Source organism: Paramormyrops kingsleyae, chromosome 19 (assembly GCF_048594095.1).
Source record: "Paramormyrops kingsleyae isolate MSU_618 chromosome 19, PKINGS_0.4, whole genome shotgun sequence".
Lineage (NCBI taxonomy): Eukaryota > Metazoa > Chordata > Actinopteri > Osteoglossiformes > Mormyridae > Paramormyrops > Paramormyrops kingsleyae.
In genome coordinates, this window is record NC_132815.1 from 13124171 (window position 1) to 13149181 (window position 25011).

The 25011-nt window shown below is 39.7% G+C and overlaps 2 protein-coding genes across 2 annotated transcripts in view; both read right to left on the reverse strand.

Moving 5' to 3' along the window:
• The window catches only part of LOC111841263 (uncharacterized), a 17160-nt gene extending 2325 nt beyond the window's left edge, over positions 1–14835 (reverse strand). Inside the window, exons 1-4 of the mRNA XM_072702676.1 lie at positions 10014–14835; positions 1635–1718; positions 410–921; positions 205–297 (exon numbers count right to left, since the gene is read on the reverse strand). Of these exons, the coding sequence (XP_072558777.1) occupies positions 13171–14106 (936 nt within the window). The 5' untranslated portion in view covers positions 14107–14835 and the 3' untranslated portion in view covers positions 205–297; positions 410–921; positions 1635–1718; positions 10014–13170. The remainder of the gene's footprint in view (positions 1–204; positions 298–409; positions 922–1634; positions 1719–10013) is intronic.
• A 1919-nt stretch (positions 14836–16754) lies between these two features.
• LOC111841256 (uncharacterized) lies at positions 16755–24482 on the reverse strand. The gene is made up of 8 exons (XM_023806863.2): positions 24058–24482; positions 20825–20864; positions 20245–20529; positions 19643–19930; positions 19148–19417; positions 18496–18525; positions 18329–18352; positions 16755–17917 (listed from the first exon to the last, which is right to left on the reverse strand). The coding sequence occupies exons 1-8, from the start codon at positions 24073–24075 to the stop codon at positions 17736–17738; spliced, it is 1137 nt and encodes a 378-aa protein (XP_023662631.1). The 5' UTR covers positions 24076–24482; the 3' UTR covers positions 16755–17735.
• Positions 24483–25011: the final 529 nt, after the last annotated feature.

Below are 25011 nucleotides of genomic sequence, written 5' to 3' on the forward strand. Positions count from 1 at the left end.
AACAATATCAGAAATAATTTGAGAATATATTTAAAAATTGTGAAATACATGATTGATTATCCATATGCTTGTTAACCAGACACACTCACATGGCTGTTTGTCTTATGGATTTCATTGAAAATTACATTACAAATTTGTTTGATTTAGAACAGGAAAATAAATGAAAAAGTGAATAATGAAACATGACGAATAGATGTTACTTACAAAGCAGTCCTTGAAGAAATCAGCTGGATAGTCACCAAGAAGTACTGGAAGCCCCATCAGGACAAGGCACCTGGTTTCAGCAGTATCTGAAGTCTGGATTGCAGTGACAGTAGAGAAAACATTGGAATATTACTGGCAACTGTCACTCCACATAGTCCTCATTTTACAGAACTGTACACTAAGACTGGTAGTTAAATTAACAAACCTTTGTTTGCTGGAGGGGGTGGCATGGTGGTGCAGTAGTTAGCACTGTTTCATCACACCTCTGGGACCAGGGTTTGAACCTCTGCCTGGGTTACATGTGTGTGGAGTTTGCATGTTCTCCCTACAATGTCATGGGTTTTTCTCCAGGTACTCCAGTTCCCCCTCCCCCAGTCCAAAAACATGCTGAGGCTAATTGGAGTTACTGAATTGTGAATGGTGTGTGAGAGTGCCCTGTGATGGGTTGGTGCCCTGTGATGGGTTGGTGCCCTGTGATGGGTTGGTGCCCTGTGATGGGTTGGCGCCCTCTCCTGGGTTGTCCCCCACCTTGTGCCTATAGGCTCCAGACCCAGAAGGATAAGCAGTTTGGAAAATGGATGGATGTTTGTCTAAATTCTGTCCCTTCAGGTCTCCTTTTGACCTGAAGATTTCAACAAGTTTAGGGCAATGATGGTCAAGAGACTGATAGAATTCCTTCAAGTTTTTCCTCACCACTCTACTGAATTCATGGTAGACCTGAAACAGAGGTACAAATAAAACATGTTAAAGTTCAACACACTGCCTGCACAGAATGGTAATTTCCATTCACTTGTACCTTTAAAGAGTTGTCTCATCTTATCAAAGCATCAGTGTGGTTGCAGGTTTTCATTCCAAACATGTTCCAGGCATGACTACACTTGTATACCTGCAGCCACATTCATTGTGCAACCAAAAACTTTCCGCCAGTCTTACTGTGACCACTGATGAATATTGATACAAGGCAGTTGGTAGAAGGATACTTAAGGTAGTAAACAGCAAGTGCACAATTATCTTAATTTTAACTTCATTAATTACAATTAATTGCGAACCACATAATCAACGACATATATTGAATTTTTAGATGAAAAAAATTCAAATATAAACATACATGATTACCCGACTTTCTACAATGAGTGTGTAAAATACTTGGCATGGTTCAAGAAACTCGCATAGCTGACATAACTTAACATGAAAACGTGGTTTGGATTGCTTGCGCTGAGTTGGGGAATGAAAATGGGATACGTGAGTTTTAAGAGTTCTGAAGTTCCGGAACGTACACAAACACTTTTGGTATGAACAAGGGAATGGTTCACAATTAGCGTAGCTGCCATACTTCAATCTGTAATGTTTTAATAGCTGCTCTCTTTTGTTACAACTCAATACACAATACTTGCATCTCCAAATCATGTTTGCTTCCCGTCGGTCCTTACGTTTACCAGTGAGCGGGCTGCGAGGCCCTCCTTGTCTTTTGGCAACGTGCGTCATGCTAGAAACTCTTGCAAGGTTTCCAGATCCTGTGATAGAGATAAGCAGCCAGGAATGGCAAGGCTTCTTAACATTTAATCGCCAGACTGGATATGTTTTGCAGATATCTCTCATTCAATTCTTACTAGTCAAAAAAGCATTTCAGATATCCACAATGACATTCTTCCTATCCACAATTGTCATTTCAGATATCCACATCCTCATTCTTCCTAGGAGAAATTACGTCACTTTTGCCATTCATGTCTATTGGGCTTTTAATTTCAGATATCCAGAATGTTCATTCTGGATATCTGCAATTGAATTCTTACTAGGAAAAACTTCCATTTCAGATATCTACTGGTGTAAGGGGCAGCGTGTGGCTAAGCCTGTGTGCTTGTAATTGATTGGTCGCCGGTTCAAATCCAGCCTCAGCACGTCTGCGGGTCCTTGAGCAAGGCCCTTAACCCCCAGCTCCCTGGGTGCTGCCATGAGTGGCTGCCCTTCACGGATGGCTTGCTTACAAAGAGCAAGTGGAGGGACGTGTAGACAAAACAATTTCCCCAAGGGGATTAATAAAAGTGATGATTATGGCCCTTTGACAGGTTTTCGAACTGACCAATAAAATCTCTCCTGGTCAAAACTAATTTGGAATAGGTTTATACAACTGAAAGGCGCCATTTATATTCATGTGGTAACCAAAAATGTGATCTTAACTCAAAATAGTTAAGAGTAATCTGCTGGACATTAAGACATTTATATACAACAGACCTACTTTCTTTGAGTTAAAATAAACTTTGGGATTACAGTGACACTTCAAATGTGGGATTCATTATGAATATCAGTGACATGCACAGACTTTTCAGGCACTTGCTTGTACAGGGGGGCATGGCCGATGGGTGCTTTTTACTTCTGATAATATTTGTATTCGCATGGTGGGGGGGGGGGGTAGGGGTGGGATTCAGTGTATGCTGTTTGTTATCATGCAACCTTTTCTGCCGTTAAAATGATGTGCTGGAAGGACTGGCAGTCTTGAGCGTTTCAGGACCAAAGCCAGGCTATGATGGCGTTTGTACTGTAAGGATGCTCTCGATGGTACCTCTCTGATATATAGAGTGTTATTGTCCTTCCAGCTTTTTCTGAGGTCCATAATCATTGCCTTTGTCTTGCCCATGTTGAGCAGCTGGCTGTGGGCCTTGCACTACTCCACCAGCTCTTTGACCTCTTGTCTGCATACAGACTTATTTCCACCACTTATGAGGCCAATTATGGTGGTGTCATCTGTATATTATATGATGTGACTACAGGTAGTCTTGGCAGAACAGTCAGATGTCAAGTGTGATGACTGAGGCAGCAATTCTGGGGAATTCCTGTGCCCTGTCTGAACTGAGGTGATATCCCGTACCCTGATATTCATAACCCTGACAAACTGTGGTATCTCTGTCAGAGAGTCCAAAATCCAGTGGTGGTTTAACTTAGATTACTAAAATTACAATTAGATTAAAATTACAATGGCAAGCTCCCTCCCACCTCATTTTTATTAAGACATTTGGAACATTTTAAACTGATTTTACTAATTGCATTAGTCTACTCAGTGAGTAACCACACCAGAGACTGGGGTTCAAAATCCAGTGTAGACACTGGGATTAGTTCCAGTTGAGATTGGTTGGAACATTGAATGATAGATGGATGAATGACTCCCCTTTAACATAAATTAATGTTTCAAGTTTTTTTCAAATCCAAACCAAGAAAGGCTCCTTATCTCAATTTATGCAGCTACTTCCGTATTTCCTCCAACAAATAATGCCAGTCATAATTTCTCATTAATAATATAGTGTCTTAATGGCATAATACGTAGTGTTAAAATAGCTTCATTTAAAAAAATACTTGTATAGTTATTGTTTTGAAGTAGAAATAAGAATGCTTGTACACAAGTTTCTGTTAGGCTACATTTTTTATTCATATGTGTTTATAATTTTGTCTATATGTATATACACAGGGAAAACAAGGGACCAAAAACCATATTAATGAGCCTCTGCTAATGAATATCCTGTTTTATCATAATGTATTTTAAAATGTCTGGTCTCTGCGAAAATCTAGATGTTCTTGAAAACCCAGTTTTCTCTTTTTCTTTCTCTGTGTTCCCATTACACATAAAATTACAATGGCTAAAGTCATGAGTATGATGAAGGCACTTAAGACTATCGCTGTAATGTGCAGAGCACTTTGAGGAACCACAACAGGTGTTGGCAGGGGTGCAGAATTCGGCACAACACATGTAAGGCTACAAGGAAACAAAAAGACATTTCAAGTGAAAAACATTATCTATAAGTCAAATGTGTCACGAGTAGTGCTGTCAAACGATTAAAATTTTTAATAAGATTAATCACAGGGTTGCTGTGGATTAATTTCGATTAATCACGATTAAATATCATTCATTTTTAATCTATATTAATCGCATTTCATTTTGCATGAGCAAACAGACTCAAGAAAAAAGGGAATATATATGCACTTAACATGTTTACTGAACATCTTGAACACGAATCTGATGCATTCCAGCTGCCACAGAAGTGCAATACCATGAACCCATATCAAAAAGCAAGATTTTTTTGCTTAGCCGGATTTAAGGTACCTCAGTTTAAAAGGTCTTTATCTTCGTTCACTTACAATTACCCCGAACTACCGTAAATCTGACAAATAATCCAACTAATCATGAAATCCAATTCTAGCCCAGTTAATTGCCATTGTTAGCAATATCAGTTGATAACACATTACGCACGGTGCTTTACGCATAAAACTCCGTAGCAACCTGTCCACAGATAAGTTAGACGGTATAGTGTGTGCGACCGATTTAATGAGCCGCAAATAAAGAAGTAGTGCTTAAACAGCATAAAACTATAACTTTCCCTTCTGCTGATAAAGGACACATCCATCTCGGATTATGAACTCGGGATCCTCTGTGCTGCTCCGAGATCAGATCTCTGAGAAACGGGAGCGCGCGTGTCGTTACTTCCGGCTTCAAAACTCCTGGTTGACAGAGACCTTTCAGGGATTTTGAGTCATTCTGCGCTGCAGATGGGTTAATTGCATTAAAAAATTTAATCAGATTAATCATGATGATGAATTAATCTGCGTTAACCCGTTAATTTTGACAGCCCTAGTCACGAGCTTATGGTATTCCGTGCTGAATTAGAATTTGGTGTTCACTGATCATTAGGCATGTAACGATGAATCGCGAATCGGTTAAAAATCGATTTAAATGTATGACGATTAAAACCGACTGATGTGGAAAATGAATCGCTACTTTAGGAGTAACTTCACGGTACTTTAACAGAAAACTGGTGTAATATTACATTTGATTTCACAACGTCAGTTCGACGTCACATGTCACTGCGTATTCACGTCGACGTTGTACGGTAGTTGTTGGTTTTGACTGAACGCGAGATGACGAGCGAATTTCAAATTAAGGACACACCCCCCGATCTTAAATCGGTGGTGTGGCAGGATTTTAGCTTTCCGGTAACCACTAACGAAAATGGCGAGAAAAGCACAGACAAGACAAAAAACTGCGTGCAAACATTGTAAAAGACTGATAACATACACAAATAGCACAACGAACATGCTTCAGCATGTCCACCGGCACCACAGTGAGCTCAATTCACCACAGCCAGAGCGAAAATTATTAAAAGGGCAAACCTCGCTAAAATAGCTGCACATGCATGCATGCCTTAGTTCAGGGGTCATCAACTATATTTGTCAGAGGGCCAGAGTTTTACCAGACAGTCTCCTTGGGGGCCGGACCCCCAAGAAGAAAATCAAATAAAAATCTAATTTTGGCTTAACATTATGTTTAATGTTTATACTTTTTCCATTTCATAGCCTAAATATAGTCATAAATGGTGGTTATTCTGACAAGAGACTCAGTTGTTGTTATTTTTAGTTGCTTCAATAGTGGACCACTATTTTCTTTTTTATCCTCACAATTTTGGAATCCAGTCGCGGGCTGGATTGAACGGCTCAGCGGGCCGGATTCGGCCCGCGGGCCGCCAGTTGATGATCAGTGCCTTAGTTTATTTGGTAACGCTTTAAATTAAGTGCACCTTCATAATGCATTCATAGAACATTCATAAGCAGCATGCAAGTACACCTTAACATCCTAACATCCCTTAACAGCTTTAATATACACTGCTCAAAAAAATTAAAGGAACACTTTGAAAACATCAGATCTCAATGGGAAAAAAAACATGCTGGATATCTATACTGATATGGACTAGGTAATGTGTTAGGAATGAAAGGATGCCACATTGTTTGATGGAAATGAAAATTATCAACCTACAAAGAGCTGAATTAAAAGAGACCCCGAAAATCAAAGTGAAAAAATGATGCGGCAGGCTAGTCCATTTTGCCGAAATTTCATTGCAGCAACTCAAAATCTTACTCAGTAGTTTGTATGGCAATGATCATTAGGGATGTAACTATACACTCAACTCACGATTCTGAGTTCACAATTCAATTTTCTGATGATTTTTTAACAGAATGAGCTGCAGACAGATTTATTCAAAAATATTCCTTTATCTTTCTAAACTGTGCAAAATGTGTCATCTTCAGTGCAACTGAAATTGAATGATTCTCTTTAAAAAACTCCCAAATCAAAATTAAAAAAATAAACAGTAACGCTTTACATTAACTGCACCTTCATGCTTTTATATTGCATTCATAAAACGTTCAGTACACCTTCATAATGTATTCATTAAGAATTCAGAAATCATTCAAAAACATCATGCATGTATACCTTTACATCCTAACATCCCTTAACAACTGTAATATATATTAATAACAAATTATATAATAACAAACATTATACTTGTATAATCATGTAATGTTTGTTATTAATATACACTCAAAAAATTTAAGGAACACTTTTTAATCAGAGTATAGCATCAAATCAATTAAACTTCTGGGATATTGACGTGGTCAGTTAAGTAGCAGAGGGGGTTGTTAATCGGTTTCAGCTGCTTTGGTGTTAATGATATTAACAACACGTGCACTAGAGGGGCAACAATGAGACGACCCCCAAAACAGGAATCGTTTAACAGGTGGGGGTCACTGACATTTTTCCCTCCTCATATTTTCTGACTATTTTTTTCACTAGTTTTGCATTTTGCTACAGTCAGTGTCACTACTTGTAGCATGAGGTGATACCTGGACCATACAGAGGTTGCCAGGTAGTCCGACTCCTCCAGGATGGTGCATCAATACATGCCAGTGCCAGAAGGTTTGCTGTGTCTCCCAGCCCAGTCTCAAGGGCATGGAGGAGATTCCAGGAGACATGCAGTTACTCTAGGAGAGATGGACAGCGCTGTAGAAGGTCCTTAACCCATCAGCAGGATCGGCATCTGCTCCTTTGTGCAAGGAGGAACAGGAGGAGCACTGCCAGAGACCTACAAAATGACCTCCTGCAGGCCACTGGTGTGAATGTCTCTGACCAAACAATCAGAAACAGACTTCATGAGGGTGGCCTGAGGGCCTGACGTCCTCTAATGGGCCCTGTGCTCACTGCCTGGCACCGTGGGGCTCAATTGGCATTTGCCATAGAATACCAGAATTGGTAGGTCTGCCACTGGTGCCCTGTGCTTTTCACAGATGAGAGCAGGTTCACCCTAAGCACATGTCACAGACATGAAAGGGTCTGGAGAAGCCGTGGAGAACATTACGCTGCCTACAACATTGTTCAGCCTGACTGGATTGGTGGGGGGTCAGTGATGTTCTGTGGAGGCATATCCATGGAGGGACACACAGACCCCTACAGGCTAGACAACAGCACCTTGACTGCCATTAGGTATTGGGATGAAGTCCTTGGGCACATTATCAGACCCTACGCTGGTGCAGTGGGTCCTGGGTTCCTCCTGGTGCACAACAATGCCCGGCCTCCGGTGGCGAGAGTATGCAGGCAGTTCCTGGAGGATGAAGGAATGGATACCGTTGACTGGCCCCCATGCTCGCCTGACCTAAATCCAATGGAACACCTCTGGGACATTATGTTTCAGTCCATCTGACGCCACCAGGTTGCACCTCAGACTGTCCAGGAGCTCAGTGATGCCGTGGTCCAAAACTGGGAGGAGATCCCCCAGGACACCATCCATCCTCTCATTAGGAGCAGCCCGACATTATTAGGTATGCCTACAAGCACGTGGGGGCCATACAAACTACTGAGTACGATTTTGAGTTGCTGCAATGAAGTTTCGGCAAAATGGACCAGCCTACCGCATCATTTTTTCACTTTGATTTTCTGGGTGTCTTTGAATTCAGCCCTTTGTAGGTTGATCATTTTCATTTCCATCAAACCAAGAGGCATCCTTTCATTCCTAACACATTACCCAGTCCATATCAGTATAGATATACAGCATGATTTTTTCCCTATTGAGATCTTATGTGTCTTCAAACTGTTCCTTAAATTTTTTTTAGCAGTATATATATATATATATATATATATTAAGTTACCATGGTAGCTCAGCGGGGTTTCATTTAAGACACGTTGATGAAACGAAATTTCCACTTAAATGAGCCAGACTTGTCGAAATAAGTCAGACTTTCCCTTAATCCTGCTTCGTGGAATACCCTCTGGGCCTTACTGGAATACCCTCTGGGCCTTACCCCTTTTACTGGCCATGTTGAGTAAAAACCCCAGACACCGTGAATAATCACAAAAAACACCAATTAAGAGAATCATTGTTTTAAATAAAAGATTCATTCACATCCAACAACAAGCCCAGTTACGGTATTTACCGGTTAGGTAGTGGTCTGTTTAATATTCAATAAAGATCCTTTATATTTATATATTTTATTGTGTTCTGTAAATTTAATACATATGAGATCGTTATATGTTTACGGAAAATATTCATTCAATAAGCCTACTCATTACTTCACACGTCAAAAACAAAGTTTTAACCACATGTTTATTAAATCTGTACCAAATTTTGAAAGGAGAAATTGTTTCTTACCATCGGAAACTCCGTGGTGCTTAATGAATATGTAGAAGACAAAACAAGGAAATTACTAATAAGCTTAAGCATCGATCCTCAAAAGGTAATTATAAGCATTAATTTGACATAGATTTGTTCTGGACATTGTATCCTGGACACTGTCTGGTACAGTAGCATGGGTGTGGTACTGAGTGGGCAGGGGGTGTACCTGTCCACCTGACAGTGCAAAGCCAAATTTAACAAATCATTAGTGATTTAATAGAATTGTCCTGGGACCCGAGTATGAGAGTTACGGCAGTTTTCAAAAAGCGGCATTGGAGATTTTTGGGGTGTGATTTTTAGCCCTGTGAAATCACTGGGAATGCTGCTGCAACTTCACCCTGCCCCACCCTTCTCCCTCTCCGAACACAACCCACCCCTCCCCACAAGTCCCGAGTGCAGCGACAACATGGAGACAGACATAGGCACAGACTTGCTAGCAAAGAGGAGGAAAAAAATATCGAGATATAAATCACCAAAAGAGTCTCAGAGTACTCGTAGATTTGTAGAAACAAAATCCTGGTCTGGATTTGTACCTGCTGACCCAGAAATACCCAACTCAGTGTTATCGTCCCTGTGGGGAAATTCTTTTTACACCTCCCTCAACTTACTCCTTGTAGAGCAAGCTGTCTGTGAAGGGCAGCCACCTGTTGGGCCATGCTGAAGGACCCCCAGCAAGTTGAGAAGGTTGAGAACAACTGGTCTACAGAGCTGATTCTGAGGAGGGGGGGGGGGGGCAGTTTGAGGTGGCTGAAGGTTGTGGTTGCATGTAGATTTTAATTATGTGAACCACTGGTCTTGGGAAGTTCAAGTGTTTGTCATGTGCTTATTTCTATCCACTCAGTGAGACATCTACTGGGGTGTATGACTAGTTAGTTAGACAGTCCCAGGGGATAACGAGCCCCTGGGACTGTCATTCTTGTTGGTGACTGACCTTGATATGTTTCATTCACACCAATAATTTATGCTGCAATAAATATGTCTACTACTGTAAGTAAGAACTTGGCTGTGTGAATCTTGATCATTTCTGGCTAACCCAGGCCAAACTGGTTAAACAAAGGTGGTGACAGTGGCTATGGTATGTTGCTTTTAGAAAAACAAAACAAAAAAATACGGGCTTACGAGAATACAGTGCTAATACTGATTTGCATTTCTGCATGTGATCTACTGAACAAGTCATGCAACATTCCATTTTCAAAGGTTAAGTCAACATGTTACACAACCCTTGTACGTTGGCTGTAAATACGAATAATGACGCTTTATAACTGTGAGCTATGTAGCTATGCAGAATAAAAAAGCATGACTTATTACAGGAGTGGCGTTTACCTTTCACAATGACCTTAACCTTATTGTAAAGGTGCTCTTCACTTCAATCATAAGCCTGTAGTAGCCCTGATAAGTGGGGGTGACACTTCTGAGGATGAGGTTTCCTGAGCGCAGCTCAGCGTTGCCGTCTTGGATCGTGGTGCCGTTTAGTAAGAGCTGTTTCGACTTCTGATGACTGAACTACCACTGCGGTGTGGGTGTAAAAATTGATCATCAGAACATAAGAACATAAGAACATAAGAACTATACAAACGAGAGGAGGCCATTCGGCCCATCGAGCTCGCTTGGGGAGAACTTAACTAATAGCTCAGAGTTGTTAAAATCTTATCTAGCTCTGATTTAAAGGAACCCAAGGATTCAGCTTGCACTACGTTATCAGGAAGACTATTCCATACTCTGACTACACGCTGTGTAAAGAAGTGCTTCCTTAAATCCAGTTTGAAATGTTCTCCCGCTAATTTCCACCTATGGCCACGAGTTCTTGTATTTGAACTAATGCTGAAGTAACTATTCGGTTGAACAGCATCCAAACCTGTTAGAATCTTATAGACCTGGATCATGTCCCCCCTCAGTCTCCTTTGCTTGAGGCTGAACAGATTTAGCTCAAATAACCTTTCCTCGTATGACATTCCTCTAAGACCAGGAATCATTCTTGTGGCCCTACGCTGCACCTTTTCTAAGGCCGCTATGTCCTTTTTAAGATATGGTGACCAAACCTGTACACAATATTCTAGGTGAGGTCTCACCAAGGAATTGTATAATCTTAGCATTACCTCCCTTGACTTAAACTCCACACACCTGGAGATGTACCCCAACATCCTATTGGCCTTTTTTATTGCTTCCCCACACTGGCGAGAATGAGACATGGAAGCATCAACATACACACCAAGGTCTTTCTCATAATCAGCTACCTTTATTTCAGTAGGTCCCATAAAATACCTGTACTTTATATTTCTGCTCCCTACATGGAGTACCTTACATTTGTCTATGTTAAATTTCATCTGCCAGGTGTCAGCCCAGTCACTAATTAAATTAAGATCCCGCTGTAGCTGCTGAGCCGCTAGTTCAGTATCTGCTACACCACCCACCTTGGTGTCATCTGCAAATTTCACCAGTTTACTGTATATATTGGTGTCTATATCATTTATGTAAATTAGGAACAAAAGTGGTCCTAAAATTGAACCCTGCGGTACCCCACTATGAACGCAGGCCCACTGTGACATCGAGCCTCTTATAACTACTCGCTGCTTCCTATCCGTTAACCAGTTATCAATCCAAGTCGCTACAGTTCCTAAAATACCTGTCGCTTTGAGTTTAAGTGAGAGCCTCTTGTGGGGAACAACATCAAAAGCCTTTTGGAAATCTAAATAGATGACATCATAGGCCTTCTTATCATCAACTTCCTGAGTAGCTTCCTCAAAAAACTCCAACAGATTTGTTAAACAGGATCTACCTCTCCTAAATCCATGCTGGCTATCCCTCAAAATGTTATTTGAGTCCAGGTAATCTACCATTTTCTCTTTGATTATAGCCTCCATAACTTTACCAGTTATACAAGTTAGACTGATTGGCCTATAGTTTGACAAATTACTTCTATCCCCTTTTTTGAAAATGGGCGTTATGTTGGCATGCTTCCAATCAGAAGGTACCACACCTTCAGATAAGGATTTTTGAAACAGTAATGTTAAGGGTCGGCAAATAATATCCCTCATCTCTTTTAACACTATAGGTAAGATGCCATCAGGGCCCTGTGATTTATTTATTTTGAGCTTAGCTAGGCTTTGCAAAACATCAGCTTCAGTTATATATATATTAGTTATAGACGATGTTGAATTAGTAATAAGAACTGGTAAGTTACTAGTGTCCTCGACAGTGAATACCCGTGCAAAACTATCATTGAACTCATTTACTATGTCAATGTCGTTTTCAATTATAAGACCCTTACTATCCTGCAGATTAGTAATTTCAGCTTTTAGAGCTCTTTTAGAGTTAAAATACTGGAAGAAACTTTTAACGTCATCCTTAGCCTCCAATGCGATCTTCCTTTCGACATTCCTTTTAGCTCGTCTAATGTCATTTTTTAATTCAGCCTGTAGATTTAGATACTCTTGCTTTATTATGTCATCATCAGTTATTTTCCATCTCTGGAACAAAGCCCTTTTCCTCCTTACTTTATACTTTATGTCCCTATTAAACCACCTAGGTTGCAATTTCCTAGATTTATTCTTGCTAGAAACAGGTATGAAGTCCTCTTGTACTTGCAATAATGTGCTTTTAAAAAATTCCCATGCCTCTTCAACAGTTTTGTTATTTAACTCCATCCAGTTCACGGTTTCTAGTTTTAATCTCATACAATTGAAGTTAGCCTTCCTAACATTATATATTTTTGATTTGGACTTTGCTCTTCGGGCACTAAACTTAACCTCAAATTTAACCATGTTATGATCGCTACTGTCAAGTGGTTCTAAAACATCTAATTTACCAATCCTGTCCTGGTTATTAGACAAAACAAGATCAAGAATGGCATCTCCCCTGGTAGGGGTGTTAACAAACTGAGTAAAAAAACAATCCTGTACTAATTCCACCATCTCAAGTTCATTTTCAGAAGAGCCAGCAACAATGTCCCACTGTATCCCCGGTAGATTAAAATCACCCATAACTACCACATCATTTTTATTGCTCATAATCCTAATATCACTGTATAACAATCTGCTTTCCTCAGCAGCTACATTGGGTGCTCTGTAACAAACACCGACAATTAGGCTATTTGAGTTTGTAGCATCTAATTTTACCCATATAGCTTCCGTACTTTTACTTATATCAGTAAGCTCCCTTGCCTGCAAGATTTCCTTTACATATACTGCAACACCACCTCCCTTCTTACCTATACGGTCTTTACGGAACAATGTGTAACCATCCATATTATATTCTTGTCCATCCTTATCACTCAACCACGTTTCAGTTATTGCTATAATATCATAAGAGTCCAATGAGATAAGAGCCTCTAAATCATGAATTTTATTCCTAATACTCCTGGCGTTTAAATACAGACAACAAAGGGTAGGCTTATTACAGTGCCTACTTATAATATGATTTTTTTGGGCTTTCCGTTTCCCCCCAGTTACATACTTAACTAACCTCCCTGCCCCCCCAGTCCCTAGTTTAAACATTCCTCAACTACTCTACAAATACGCCTTCCCAGTACACTGGTTCCCCTCCGGTTCAGATGCAACCCATCCGGCTTGAACAGGTCCCACCTGTTCCAGAAGGTCCTCCAGTGCCCCATAAACCTAAACCCCTCTTTCCTACACCATCCTTTTAGCCACGCATTTAATCTCCTTATCTCAGCTAACTTAGCCTCACTTGCGCGTGGCACGGGGAGTATTTCGGAAAATACCACCATGGACGTTCTGCTTCTAAGCTTATTGGCGACTTCTATAAATTTATCCTGCAGAACAGCCCTTCTACCCTTGCCTATGTCGTTGGTGCCAACATGCACCACGACAACTGGATCCACCCCAGCTGGGGCCAAAAGCTTGTCCACACGATCTGGAAGGTCTCCTACCTGGGCACCAGGCAGGCAAGACACCGTACGGGACCCTCTATCACGCGTGCACACATAACTGTCTACTCCCCTAATAATTGAATCCCCCACTACCACAACCTCCCTCTTTCTGGGGGGAGGGGGCTCCTCAGTGCCCAAGGGCCCACCTGCTTCCCCAGTCCCTTCCGGCTCTAAAGCTGGAAGCACCTGAAACCTGTTAGACACAGACACCTCAGGTGATGCCGCCTCTGTAACGTGTGTACGCCTTTTCCTGCGTCTACGACCTACGGTCACCCAGCTCTCTCGACCTCTCTGCTCTTCATTCTCCCTCCCCCCCGTTAGTGGCGTACACACCGTCTCCCTAAACGGCGTATCAACTAGCTCATCTAACTCACTGTTGCATTGGATGCGAGCCAGTTGCTCCTCAAGGTCGCGAACCTTGACCATGAGTGAGTCCACTAGCTTACATCGCTCGCAGATGAAGTCCGACTGGACACTAACGTCCAGAAGGGCAAACATCTTGCAAACGCAACACTGAGCTGGCCCCATAATTAACTAACTCACTATGACCCCGTACTCCCAGCCCAGTAAATTTATATAGTGTATTTAACTATAAAGATTAATTTGCGTAACAATAAATGCAGTAACGTGCGGAGTACACTAAAATAAGTTATTACTTGTGTTAAAACGGAACTTAATTATTATTTTATTAAAAATTTTAAACCTGATAAACTTACTACTACTTACCAGAAGAACTTCTGCCTGAACCAAGTATGAACTAAAAACAAGGCGAAATCGAAGTTGCTCTTGGGAGGTCGAAAAACCACAAAAACCCCCTCACAGCAGGCTACTGCCGGAGCGGGAAAAAAGTGGAAAATGTCCTCCCGGCCCCGACTGGCGACCGAGCAAAGCTCAGGAGCAACTGTCCTTTTCCGACGCTTGGTAGCGATACCGACGTTAGATGTTGTTAGTTATAATCGCCCCGCGGGTGTTCGTTACGGAGTTTAAACGCGGACAGAAAAACGCCGCGCACGCGACACCCGCAGCTCTCCGTCGGTAATAATCGCGCTGTTGATTAACAGACAGGACAGACAAGCACTCACGCTGACCGAAATAAGAACAATAAATAGAAATAAACAGCCACCCACGTAAACAGGTAAAGCACACAAACACTCAAAACACTCCAAAAAAACAATCCCAAACAATCGCTGCAGCTCAACACCACTCTCTCGCAGCAATCCCAGCAATCCTCGCAGCAATCCCAGCAATCCCTGCGCCTCTATCGAGGTGCTACTGAACAAGTGCTCCAGGTTGTAAAGAAACAGATTCTTTGTGACCTGCAAACAAAACATACATTTAAGCCTAAAGTGAAATGCTAAATTTACGTCACTCAGCACAGCCATAGGAAACTGACGTGAGTTTTATTTTAATGTAGGCTGACTAACAGGAGCCTCCTGCATAAAATGAAATTTGTGTACAAAGTGAAAACATTTAATTTACTTTTCAAAGCAAATTTAGATCTTAAGTTTATTTCTCCATAGTAAAGTGAAATGTTCTCCTACCATTATATGGGGTATATATGAACTGAGATGTTGCACAGCGTAATGTTGTGGTCCTCATGTATCAATTCATATATCCCATGTTGTTGGGAAGTGAGATTGTTCACTTGTATTTTATTATTTATTTTGTTGTAACATACATTTAAGCCTACAGTGAAATGCTAAATTTACATCACTCAGCACAGCCATAGAAAACTGATGTCAGACTTATTTAAATGTAGTCTAACTACCAGCAGCCTCCTGCATAAATTTAAATATGTGTGCAAAGCAAATTCAGATCTGAAGTTTATTACTCTATAGTAAAGTGAAATGGGAGGGGCAGATAGGCAGGATGTAAACCCCCCCCCCCCACCGCCAAAGCATGCATTCTGGGCTTATTGTCCCTATCTGGAAAGGGAAGGATTGCCTGGGTCGTCCTGGCTAAGATCATCCTCAACAGGACTCGTGTATTGAAATGCCGTTTCGCCCGGCGAAACAAGGTCAAGCATATTGTCCCCTCTTGCTGCAAAATCAATGTTCTGATGAAACTTTGGTAGAACTGACTTAAGTGAAGCTTTGTTGAAATCCCCCGCGACGATGAAGACGCCGTCTGTACTCCTTGTAGAGCAAGCTGTCTGTAGTAGGGTTGCCAACCGTCCCGAATTGTCCGGGACATCCCGAAATATGGATGATTTTGATTCATCCCTTCCCTGAAGGGACGAATCAAAATCACCCTTCATTGAAGGGAGTATCAGTTACAGAACTATGGCCATGTGGTGAGTTTCCCTGAGGGTGATCTGGCTTGCAGGATCCTCATTGCTGAGGACCTTTGTGGCTGGACCAGGCCAGGGAGACACCCACGTAATACCTGGCTGTGGCAGTTAGACTGAACCATTTATTGGCCTGGGGGGGGGGGTCGCCAACGAATGATGGCAGTCATAATTTCTTATCATCAATAATATATAGAATAATTCAGAGTTAAATAAGCTCCATTTAAAGGCACTGTGAAGTGGTGGCTCTGAAGCTGGGGATCTGTGTCAGCAACTGGAAGGCTGCTGGTTCAAATCCCGTGAATGCTGGGAGTGATTCTGTTCCATTGGGCCATTGAGCAAGGCCCTTCATCTGCAATTGCTTCATCCTGGGTATGATGTTAATCTACCTCCAGCCCTATAAGGAGGTTCTCCAACTTACAGGGAATTACTTGGGGGTTGGTGGCAGGATTGGCACTCCAGCCACCGGGAAAAAACCTCACATGGGTCCATTTGGACTAGAGTGGTGTTGAGGTATCCCCTCATTTAAAGGCACTTCTATAATTATTCAAACTTTTTCTGTCAAGTAGAAACAAGAAAATGTTTATACACACACAATCATGATTAATTACAAGCTTAAAATGCTAGTAAGCTATTTGCTTGTATTTTTTGGAAGATGAAACAAATATGTGTAATGTGTATGGTCGTGGAACAAAGAAATGCATGACAAACTGGTAAGAGCAATCACAGGTTGTTTTTTTTTTTAATATAAAAATGTATGTCAGTAATGTAATTAGCAACTATGCTTTTGGGAAATGTATTCACATTGTGCTTTTATTTTTTCATTTTGTTTGGGAACACGTAAGTTGCATCATTTATGTGAATTATACAAGTGTTTTTAGTTCAAAAGTTTATTTTTACCAAAAATATTTTATTTTCAACAGATACAATTCATACTATTTTAAGCTATTTTACAGATATTTTACAACATGTGTTTCATAATAAGCTAAATAAAATGATTGCTTTGTAGTTTTATACTTGCAAAAAAGTCTCATAAAGTTAGAAACACTAAAGGAACAACAGCAGTTTTCATACATGTATAAAGCCAAGTTTTTACAGTAGCGATCAAAATTAGAAAACAAGTGACATTTTGTAATTTACAAAGCTTATCCAAATTCAGTCATGTATGAATTGCAGAGATGTGTTTTTATTGTATATCCTCAGTGAAAACTCATCACAAAATAGAAAGCTGAAGCTCCTCGCTCAGTGTAAACAGAACCCAGACTGACAGATTATCTTCTCATTATCATATAAACAGAGCTATTTGCAAATGGGTGGATCAACACTGCTTCCAGTCTGAAACACCCGAGTCTGTGACTCTTGGATCTTTTCATCATTCTCGTAACAAAGCTCTAAAAATGTATTGTTTACCTGTAAAAAAAAAGCCAGCTGAAATCATCCTGTTGAGTTATTTTTTTTTACCAGTTGCAATATAAATATACACACACACATATTCTGTTTTATCCTGCTGGCAGAATCATGAACTCCAGAGGATTAATTTACTTAAAAAAACAAAAAACAAAATGGTGTGTTAAATGGTAAATGGACTGCATTTATATAGCGCTTTTTACTACTCTTACGAGTACCAAAGCGCTTTACAGTTATGCCTCACATTCACCCATCCACACTCACATTCACACACCGGTGGCAGAGGCTGCCATGCAAGGCGCCAACCAGCTCACCGGGAGCAATTTGGGAGGACCCGCGGCTCGAACCTGCAACCCTCCGGTTGCCGAACGGTAGCACTACCTCCTGCACCACCATCGCCCCATATGTTAAGGTTTCCAGATTAAGGACAAGCGTTAATGCGTTAATGTTGACAGCACTGATTTTAGACTGTCTGGACCCTGTGAAAGTCTGTGGATGTTTTCGGTTCTGTGCGGGACTTTACCAGTTTTCCCCTTCTCTTTGTTCCCTTTACATATACAACTGTGACAGTTAGAGCAGTGACTATAATTAAGGCACTCAGGACCATCGCTGTAATGAACATAGAAGTTTCAGGTTCCGGCAAGGCTACAAGGAATAAAAACATATTTCAAATGAAAAACATGATCTGTAAGTCAGATACGTCATGAGCTTGTGGCATTCAGTGTAGTGCTGAATTAGAATTTGGCGATCAGTATTGATACATCACAGCACACAACAATGAAATGTGTCTTCTGCATTTAACCCATGTGCAACATTGTGACATAGCAGGGGGTAGCCAATTCAGCACCCAGGGAGCAGTCCTTGGGGGTGGTACCTTGCTGGCTGAGGATTCAAACCAGCAATCTTTCAATTACAAGTATGCTTCCCTAACTATTAGGCCACCACTGGTGCTTGCGGAAACAGCAAATGAATCTGAATGAGCCCCAAATGATTTGTTCAGCTCAGATGTTTTGACAATTTATACAATTTAATCAACAGAAGAAAGAATGAACTTACTTTTGTCTTCTGTATTTTCAAACCCTGTCAAGAAAACAGATAAAAAGGTGTGCTTTAGATATAATTCATGTTAAATGCTGTGATGAGACTGAAACCCTCAGAAGGCATCATAAGCAAAGTTTATTAAATTTATACCAAATTTTGAAGGCAGAGAAATTGTATCTTACCCTGGTGAAACTCCATGATGCTTAATGACTCTATAGAAGACAAAACAAATTACCAATAAACTTAACTCGCGTTGTCTCACACAATTGCGTGCGCTTTTAGTGGGATTTTCCACTAAATGCTGCTCCCACCTTTCAAAACTTTTTTTACAAAGACTGCAAATCATTGTGCTACTAGTTTCTCTTAAAAGCACAAAATACTTCCAGATCATAACCCTGTTATCTGGTGTTCTTGCACTCTCCTAACTGCAAACATTATGTGCATGATGTCTCAGCAGACAGAAATCACTGCGCTCACACCCACTGAGTGGCAAAAAATCTGAGTGGCAGCATTAGTGCCCATATTGAATGGTGCAAAAAATTACATCTAAAATGGGAAATAGCTGTCGTGCGATTGATTGTACAAATAGGAGCTCTCTTTTTAAAATCTAAATAAGTAAGTATCGGGCGTGGATCAGTCACGTATGGCCGATATCCGATCCATCAAATAGGTCACTGCATCTCTGTGTTGACTGCTGTATTATCAGTCAACATGTTACACAACCCTTGTAACATCCAAAATGGAAAACGTTGGCTGTAAATATGAATAATGACAATTTATAATTGTGAGCTATGCAGAATAAAAAGCATGACTCATTACAGGAGTGACATTTACCTTTCACAATGACCTTAACCTCGTTGTAAAGATGCTCTTCACTTAAATCATAAACCTGGTAGTAGCCCTGATAAGCGGGGGTGACACTTCTGAGGATGAGGTATCCCGAGCGCAGCTCAACGTTGCCGTCTTGGATCGTGGTGCCGTTTACTAAGAGCCGTTTCGACTTCTGATGACTTTCGGGTACAAACTGAACCACCACTGCGGTGTGGGTGTAAAAATTGATAATCAGAACTGCTCCAGGTTGTAAAGAAACAGATTCTTTGTGACCTGCAAACAAAACATACATTTAAGCCTACAGTGAAATGCTAAATTTACGTCACTCAGCACAGCCATAGAAAACTGACGTCAGTCTTTTTAAATGTAGGCTGACTAACAGGAGCTTCCTTCATAAATTTAAATATGTGTACAAAATGAAAACATTTTATTTTACTTTGCAAAGCAAATGTAGATCTTAAGTTTATTACTTTATAGTCAAGTGAAATGTTTTCCTACCCTTGATATGAACTGAGATGTTGCACAGAGTAATATTGTGGTCCTCGTGTATCAATTCATATATCCCATGGTGTTGGGAAGTGAGATCGTTCACTTGTATTTTGTTATTCGCCACAGAAATAGAATCAGTAAAGCCAGCATGGCATAGTCCACTGCCGTTTTGTATAATACACAACTGAAAAGGTTCCCCGAAGATTGTTGGACGAAACAGTAAGATAGATGGCTGCTTGTGGGGTATGGAGATTTCCACATTTTTTCCAGCATACTCTATGTACTCTTGCTGATACACTGAAAGGCATGAAAATGCACATGCTATATTTCACACCGATTAAAATTAAACGAAAACACACATGAATGAGACATGTTACTTGTTCGTTTAAAAATACAAATACATTAACAAAAATAAATATTATAATCTTAAATTTCAGTTTTGGCGGTTCTGGGAACTGTTGTGGTGGTGTGACTCATGTCGTATGGTCAAGTTAGTTTTAAATTTACCTGTATTGCTGTTGATTTGGTGTGTGAGACCCCACACCTCAGCAGTAGTGCATTAGGGGTGGGACGAATTACGCATATTAAGAATCACGTTATGCCGATCTTACCTTCTACACTTAGTGCCATGGTGACAATATTTTTTCCGTGCAAATCAGACATCATATATTTCCCTGTGTCAGCTGGTGTGAGTTTATTTACATTTACAAAGTCATCTTGCACTGTCACACGGTGCTGAAACCATGAGGAACAGTTCACAAGATCTCCATGGACTTTGCAGAAGGCAGCATGTTTGACAGACTGAGATGACTGGAACACAATTTTCACTTCTGTGTGATTATACAGAGGAATGAACAACACATCTCCAAAGTCCTTCTGGACTGTTTCATGAAGTCCTGTCAAAAAAACAAGATGTTAATGTTCCCTTAAAATAATACATTGATTTTTAGAGAATCATAGATGATTCAAAGTGTACTTGTACACTAATCTTCCAATTGTTCCAATGTGTCAGTTCTGCTGAGGGTTATATGAATTGTAAATGACCCATAGCTTGCAAGTGTGTGCCCTGTGATGGACTGGGATCTTCCCAGGTTGTTCCTCTGCAATTACTAAGATATGATCTAGCTACACCACGATCCTCTGCTTGTGGAAATAGACAGAAGACATATGTTACTATTTACTATAACTTACCCATAATGAAGCTGACGAAACATGTCCCATACAAGAAAGCCTGTTTAAAAAAAGACTGAGTTTAATACAAACATGCACATATGAAACACACTTAACTCTATTTCCAGTCACACAACATTATGTTTACATGTAAAAATAAGCCAGCTGAAATCATCCTGTTGAGTTTTTTTTTTTTTTCTCCCAGTCGCAGTGTTTCCCCTACTATTATATTAGGGGAGCGCCCCGCCCCACCCAACGGCACCTCCAGCCCCCCCTTGAAAGTCAAGTTAATTTCACTTGATTTTATTTTCTATATAGCGCCAGATCACAACAGAAGTAATTTAAGGAAAGGAGAGAGTAGATTACAATGAGTAATTTGAAAATTGCAAATTGCAAAGTGCATTATTATATTATGTGGTGCATGACTGATTAGTGTGCTTCCTTGTCATAGGGCATATTAACGGGCAAGAAGAAATCAAAGTATCTGAAAAGGTTTCTGAAACCATCTTCTTACATCGTTCCTGTGTATTTCAAGGATGATGAACAGCAAAACCATATACCTTTCATACACCTTAAAGATTCCTTGACAGGACCCCTACTGTTTTGCTGATCTAGGATAAAATCAAGTTCATTCTTGATGTATTGATGCCAGAGGTAAGTGTTGAATTAATTTTGAATTTTGAATGCACTTGATTAAGTTGCTGAGCTTATTATTTGGTAGATAAATCATGAGTTTTATTCCAGTGCACCATCTATGGCCTTTCTGCACTTCATAATACTGATTGTAAGAAGGCAGAGGAAATGTTCCTTGCAGACCTTCCGTTAGATCAAAGCTATGTATTCATATTTAATCGAGTTTTATTTTTAATTATTCTGTAAGTTAAGCAATTTTTCTTCTTTTCAGTGAGAAAGATGTCTTCAACGAATCAGTTGAGAAGTACATGAAAAGGAAAGGTGTTTGGTTGTAAGAATTGTACTTACTATGTTTAAATCTTTTTGTTTGTTTGATCAGAAGACATCTTTAATTAGTGTGTTTCTTGTTTTTCTCTCTTCCTTTTTTATGCTCCCCTCTCTTCCACTCTCTTTTTATTGCTCTTAGTACTACAATGTATATATGTGCATTTTTATTTTTATATAGTATTTATACATTTTGATTTATATATCATTGTCTTAAAATAAATGTTTGTTTCAACTTCAAATCTATCATCTGAATTTTGCATCATAATAAACTACATATTAGTACATATAAGCTACATTATAGTATTAAAATATTAACAGATTAATATATGTAGTGTGTGTTCATAAAGAAGTTTTAAAGGAAACATTTTATCATAATTGTTTATATTAATAACCCCCCCCCCCCCCCCCATACATTTGTATTTATTACCAAACACGTAAATGTAATAAAATTTGTAAGATTGTGGTCATTTTGCTCTGATTAAAATCTTCTAAAAATAAATATTTGGTGTTATAAAACTCTGAAGGTATATATGTTTTAGCAAAGTTGTTCCTTTACCAGAGTGCATTCCCCAAACAATGTCTTATGACAGACATACATTACTCGAGATGTGATTATCCCCATCATGCAGCGACTTTTGGACTGAGTTATGACAGAAAGTTGTGTATAAATCAACTAAAAAATTTGTTTTTATAATGAAAAAAAAATTCAAGTGTAATTATGAAAACTACAAAAGAACACTCATTGCACAGTTTGTTAAATTGATTTGACTGTGTGCAGCCTACATAAATGTATGTGGTGGACATATATGTGCAGCGAACAGTGTTAGTCTAAGATGTGTACCCACCCTAAAATTTGCATCGGTACTTGAGCCAGGATCCATAGATTCTAATATTGCACTTCACCCCACTAAAGTACAAAACAATAAGGCTGATTTGGCTAAATTAAATTGCTATACACATTTTCATGGTACCTTGAATGAGTTTTCAATATTCGTCGATTTAATAGCAGTCCCACATTATAGATATAATTCATTTCCTTCTGGTACATTTGTCATAAAGGCAAAAATGATATATGTATGTAGGTACACACGACAGAAAGACTGAATTGCACAAGAGCAAAAATTTAAGTAACGCTACGGAGAGCCTTAGTTTTGCCGAAGTACCAAGACACCTTAATATTTTCTCAAACAAACCCTACAAATTATACATGTATTAATAATAATAGACACAATTCATTACTGCTGATTAAACGATTACATTGCAGTATGTTTTGCGCACCCACACACACGTTGAAAATGTCTAACAATAGCAACATATATGGTAAAAACAATGTTCTGTCAAAAGTACAAAGCTACATGTAAAGGAAAGACGGGAATATTTCTCCTCCGAAATTCATTGTAACCTCCGTAAACACTACACTAAGAAGTTAATTTGTAAGAAGTAATTTGTTATTTTATCGAGATGAGGTTGCGTATTTATTTTTTGGACGGACTACCCGTAAAACTCCACTCCTAATCATTTTAAGGAGGGACGTCCTGTAAAACGCTCCATTTCCAGTTAAACTCCACTTCCTGTAAAACTCCACACTCCACGCTCCACAGCAGCTGCAGCCAGACCCTTCTCCCCAAGCCCGGATATAGGAGGAGGGTTGTAATTGTGATGTAAAAAAACAAGAATCGTCAGAAGAAAGTTCATTTGTAGTTCTAAACGTATTTAGGATGTTTTTTTAACCACCTTTTGTCTCTCCCACGACATTATTCCTCTCTCCTAGTTCGTCCATTATCAATACATGCATTATTACATTATGCAAATTAGGCGATGGTGTCATTTAGCGACTTCTAGCGACTTTTGGGACAACCAATAGCGACTTTCCTTGCCGAGGAGTTGGCAACAGTGCCAGCGGACAGAGAGCTCACGTTTGAAAATATGTCGCGTCAACCACCTGAAAAGCAGACAAAAATATCTGCGTTTTTTAAACGCTTCCAGGGTGGTGAAGATGCACACTTTGTGGATAATTGTTATAAAAAGAGATGTTCTGATATTTAGTTCAGTTGTTATACTGACTGCTGTCATTAAAAGAAACAGACCATGAATCCTGTCGGTGTCTGTCTGCCCCCCCCCAAAAAGCTGTAAACCTAGGGGAAACACTGAGTCGCAATATAAAGCAATTTCAATTATAAGTGATATTTAGGACAGTCAAGGAGTCTGGATTATTTGCTTTTATTTTAGTCTTATTTTCCGTTTGTTTGTTCTCGAACATAATGTCATAATGAACATTTAAAGACAACTCTTACCTGAATTATTAGATCCATTAGTTCGATGGAGTTGGTTGATAATATAAAAAGAGTTTAAGATTTGAGAAACAAAAGTATTTTCCTGAAGTGACTGACGAGTTCCGTTTTGGGTCTTCTTAATATGGAAAGTCCTTCTTAAAGAAAAGCTTTAAAATATACTTGAAATACTTGGGTTATTCCGAAAATGTACTTACAAAAGAGTAAAATAACCTACATTAGGCTATTACAACTTAGTACCAGTCTGTTGTGGTTAAGAGAGAGCTCATGCAAAGGTAAGTATACCATTCGAAGTGGTCCGCTCCTTCCTGGTTCAGAAAGTGAAAGAGAAAGAGAACGAGAGAGAGAGAGAGATGGTAAACATAGGCCAGACATGCAAAAATATCTAAGTTTGAATCTGATCACTACGGAAGTCTACGGAAGCGTAATGCGTTCACTTGAGAAAAAATAATTCTGCTCTGTTTTTCTGAATTAATGACATAATTATCTCGGAATTTCTGAATTAATGACATAATTATCTCGGAATTTCCGAGATAAAGTTTTCATGTAAAAAAAAAAACCGCTGTTTTTCTGAATTAACGAGATACGGTTTTCATGTAAAAAAAAAAAAAACGCTCTGTTTTTCTGAATTAACGAGATACGGTTTTCATGTAAAAAAAAATACGCTCTGTTTTTCTGAATTAACGAGATACGGTTTTCATGTAAAAAAAAAAGTAATTGGTCTTTGTCAGCCGACGTCACACTCGCTATAGCCGCAGTGTATTGTGGGTCGAATCGCCATTTTGGTTGTATATAACGAAAGAGCGAGCATTTGCGTCCGGTGTTCTGTCATTTCATCCTACTTATCGAAACGTCCTACATAAGGCTACTACGCATGCGCACTGCCATATTTTTTTTCGTGGCTACACGCCCATAAATGCATGCTACCATCGCGCACCTCTCGAAGTTTTGTGGAAG